The sequence below is a fragment of the Pinus tabuliformis genome, chromosome 6 (genome assembly GCF_031772625.1).
Source record: "Pinus tabuliformis cultivar Carrire ecotype Pingquan chromosome 6, CPIR1, whole genome shotgun sequence".
Classification (NCBI taxonomy): domain Eukaryota; kingdom Viridiplantae; phylum Streptophyta; class Pinopsida; order Pinales; family Pinaceae; genus Pinus; species Pinus tabuliformis.
The window spans coordinates 737,803,347-737,807,783 of record NC_142292.1 but is presented as its reverse complement, the minus strand read 5'-3'; the positions used below and the strand labels follow the sequence as shown (position 1 = coordinate 737,807,783).

The 4,437-nt window shown below is 40.1% G+C and overlaps 1 protein-coding gene across 1 annotated transcript; it reads left to right on the top strand.

Moving 5' to 3' along the window:
• Positions 1–917: 917 nt before the first annotated feature.
• On the top strand, positions 918–3,127 carry LOC149260855 (putative acyl-activating enzyme 6). The gene is made up of 2 exons (XM_089380804.1): positions 918–1,185; positions 1,307–3,127. The coding sequence occupies exons 1-2, from the start codon at positions 991–993 to the stop codon at positions 2,801–2,803; spliced, it is 1,692 nt and encodes a 563-aa protein (XP_089236930.1). The 5' UTR covers positions 918–990; the 3' UTR covers positions 2,804–3,127.
• The last annotated feature ends 1,310 nt before the right edge of the window (positions 3,128–4,437 follow it).

Below are 4,437 nucleotides of genomic sequence, written 5' to 3'. Positions count from 1 at the left end.
ATCGGTGGTGTTTTCTAGGCTATGAGAACATACTGATACATGTTTACTGCATGCCTAGTGCTTGGAGCTTCATTGATTGTAGCAACTTCTTTTTCTTCATCACGCTTTGGTTGCTCATCAACCATTACCTTGTCACACAACTATGTAACATGACTACTCATTCCATGGTTCCATTCTAGACACGTTTTTTCCGAATGATGTTCATGGTGGAACATGCAGTATGAATCTATGCCGATTTTCTCAATGTTCAGAACCATTTTGGAGCTCTGCACAAATTTGGCCAGCTGGTTGTTGCTACTATTGGAAGCTAAATTATTCCTTTGTGGGTACTTGGGGGGCTTTCTACTCACAGTAGTCTCGCTTATCCTCTGTTTAATTCCCTCATGTGATTTCTACGGAAAGACTTTGTTTAATTTAGATTTTGTTACAATACCATGGGGCAATATCACATACCCAGAAACCATAAATCATTTCAAAATCAAAATATTTTATTTCAAATTTAATTTTATAACATTTTTCAAATTAGAACTTAATACTTATAATATAATAATGTAATAAGATTCTTAACCATAGATATTTACCTCGTTTTATTATAAATATTATTGCAATACCATGACTCAATACTATGGCTTATCAATACTACTCCTTCAAAAATTATAACTCATTTCAAAATAAAAATATTTATTATTATTATTATATTAATTTAAATTTATATTAAATATATATAATATATATATATAAGATCACGCTGAAGCTGCATATGACATGTTTATGTTAGCAGGGCAACTCTACTATGACGTATTTAATACTTTCAATGTCAATGTCTGTCAATGTGTACAATGTGAAACTTAAGTAGGTGCTGCTCACCGCTCAACCTTAAATTTCGGTATTATCCGATTTAATTGGGTGTATGCTAGTTTCGTTTTGGGTATAAAGTTGGAGCGTTGGGTGTGTAGATTTCAGACATTGCGAAGGGAAGACGCAGAGAAAATGGAGAAATTGAAACGATGTGCTGCGAATCATCCTCCCCTGTCACCGATCCGCTTCATAGAGAGAGCTGCCATCGTCTATGGGGACTCCACCTCTGTCGTCTACAATTCCACTCGTTATACATGGTCTCACACCTACCAACGCTGCCGCAGGCTCGCCTCTGCTCTCTCTGCTCAAATCTTGCCGGGGGATGTGGTAAGTATTGGAATCATGCACATCATAATCAACATTTCCATGGGAATTTTAACTTTATTAGGAAACCCAACAGAGCAAAATAGGATAAAATCTTGATCCTCTTCGCTGTGGTTTATTGCAGGTCTCTGTGGTGGCTCCCAACATTCCTGCCATTTACGAAATGCATTTCGCAGTTCCAATGGCAGGGGCCGTTCTTAACACTGTCAACGCGCGTCTGGATGCTCGAACTCTGGCGGCTCAATTCAATCACTGTCAGCCCAAGATTGTGTTTGCGGATTACCAATTCGTGCCTCTCGTCACGGAAGCTCTACGCAGAACGAACCATAAGCCCACCCTGGTAATCATCCAGGAGCTGGTCAATGGCAGAGAAATAGTTCCGACGAGTACAGCAACAGCCACAACATACGAAGGGCTATTGCAAGTGGGAGATCCAGAGTTCGAGACACGGTGGCCAGAGGACGAATGGCAGAGTATCGTTCTTAATTATACATCGGGCACAACTTCTGGTCCCAAGGGAGTAGTCCACAGCCACAGGGGGATCTACTCTATGGTTACGGATACTCTTTTAACGTGGGGTATGAAGTCACGGCCTGTTTATCTGTGGACTCTCCCCATGTTTCACTCTAATGGCTGGTGTTTCCCATGGGGAATAGCTGCCCTCGGCGGCACAAATATCTGCTTAAGGAAATTCGACGGCCACATCATCTATAAAGCCCTCAACGACCACCAGGTCACCCATCTCTGCGCCGCGCCTGTGGTGCTGACCATGATTGCAAACGCAGATCCATCCGAGAGGACTCCTTTGCTCCATCGGGTGGAGATCTTGACGGGCGGTTCTCCTCCACCCGCCGCTGTGCTGCTGAAGATTGAAGAGCTGGGATTCTCTGTCACTCATGGCTATGGCCTCACAGAGACCGCAGGAGTGGTGGTTTCTTGCGCTTGGAAATCTGAGTGGGACAGACTTGCAGCGAACGAGAGGGCTCAAATGAAAGCTAGACAGGGCGTTAGGTCGCTAAGTTTGGCCGAATTGGACGTAAAGGATCCGGATACCATGGGTAGCGTGGCGAGAGACGGAGTGCAGATGGGCGAGGTTATGATGAGAGGGCCGAGTGTTATGAAGGGATATCTCAAGGACGAGAGGAGCACTGCAAAAGCCATGGAAGGTGGGTGGTTCCACACGGGGGATCTGGGAGTGATCCACCCGGACGGTTACCTGGAAATAAAGGATCGTTCCAAAGACGTTATAATCTCAGGCGGGGAGAACATCAGTAGCGTGGAGGTGGAGTCGGTGTTGTATTGCCATCCCATGGTTGTTGAGGCAGCTGTTGTGGCGAGGCCTGATCCTTTCTGGGGAGAGACTCCATGTGCCTTTGTGAGTACCAGAGGAGGGCCAAGCAATCCGAGTCATTCGTGGGTAAGGGTAACAGAGGCAGAGATGATTTCGTTCTGCAGAGAGAGGCTGCCTCACTACATGGTTCCCAAAACTGTGGTGTTCATGGAGTCACTGCCCAAGACGTCCACTGGTAAAATTCAAAAGTTTCTTCTCAGGGAAATGGCTAAAAAGCTGCCACACAAAGAGCAGCAGTGGGAAAAAATGGATATGGTAAGCAGGCTCTGAGCACTGGTCCAAAAATAGTTATCAAAATGATTGGACTGAACTCTTCGATTGAACTGGTATAGATTCACTGTAATGTAGAAATAAATGGGCCAAGTGCGATTGTGTATTAGTGTTGTTCACATAAGATACCTCTTCGGCAAACATCATGCTATATGTAGATACAGAAGATATCTCTTGGGTAAAGATCATCCAAGCTCCAGACTGTTTACACACTTACCATGCATGGATGCATCATTTGTGGCTCCACTATTTATTATTGTGCTTGCATAGTGCTCAGTGTTTATTGTGCTTGTATAGTACTCGGTGTTTCTTTGCCTTCCATTTAAGATAACGCAATAAAGTGTGTATGTTTTGCATCTCTTGTATCCATGCTAGTGCAGTAGCACAAATCATGTCATCTTTCTCCAAAGCGCTTTAATTATAGAAATGGTTAGCGTAATTACTGTGTTAAGTTTATCTCTTTTTAAAATCACAGTGGTTTATTAATATCGTTAATGCCATCTAATTATGTTAATTAATTATATTAAAAAATTAAATGTCTTATTAATATAAAATTAATGTATATATTAAAAACATCCAAATAAATAACATAAAAATTAAAACTTTATGTAAGTAAATCTAATTGGTATTTAAAATAAAAACAAGTTGGATAGTTGCATAGCAGCAGAGTCTCTACTTTTTTTGGTAGTCATCAGTTCATAGTTATTGACTCATAGAAATGTATGCCAAATTATATTGTTTAAAATGGACATCAACTAAAACCATGCAAGACTTTGTTCAAAGCCACATAATCTACATTAAACTTTCTACACAATTGCAATACGAAAAACTTGCATTCTTTCCATGGGCGGCTAAGGAGCAGCGAAGTGCCTTGATATAATCTGCCACATGTTCACTTGCTTTAAGTGATCTTGAACTTATACATATATCTTATTCAATTTCAAAACAGGTAATTGTGTTTGTTTTTGACAACTCTGTTTGAGTTGTAATTGTTTTAGAAGCTCTTAATTATATTGAAGAGTAAGTTTTCCATCAATACTAGAGACCTTTGTTGATCTACAGACCTTATAATTGAAGAATTGATCAAGAGGTCCTTATGTCTTGGCAGTGAAGCTTCACCACGTTGCTCCTCTGTGGAATTGCTTTGGTAGGACCAAAACCTTTGAGAGCACAAGCTTACTCCAATGAACAAGCAAGAGAAAAAATACAAATAGATGAAAGATGGACTTAAAGGACTAGTTGGAATGGGTCTTCAATTGGGATTAGCATTTCATGAGGTTGTTTCTATGTCACAAGTGATCTACAAGATTGGACTTGTAATGCATTAATAAAAATTATGTCAACCATGTTGATGTAGTACCTGTGAAATATTATATGAAATGAATTCATAGGAATGCTAATCAGAAATGCTTAGTGATACAAATTTCCCATTGTTGGACTACTATCACGAAAGTATTTAGAAAAATAGTTTCAACCAGGAAAATCTCTTTTATTCAACAACAAATTTCATCTAACTATATTGATTAGAATGGATAATAGTTAAAAGAATGCAAGATTTTTCTCAAAGTCACCTTATCTATATTAAATATTTACACAAATGCAATATCTAAACTTGCATTCTGTCCACGGGTGGT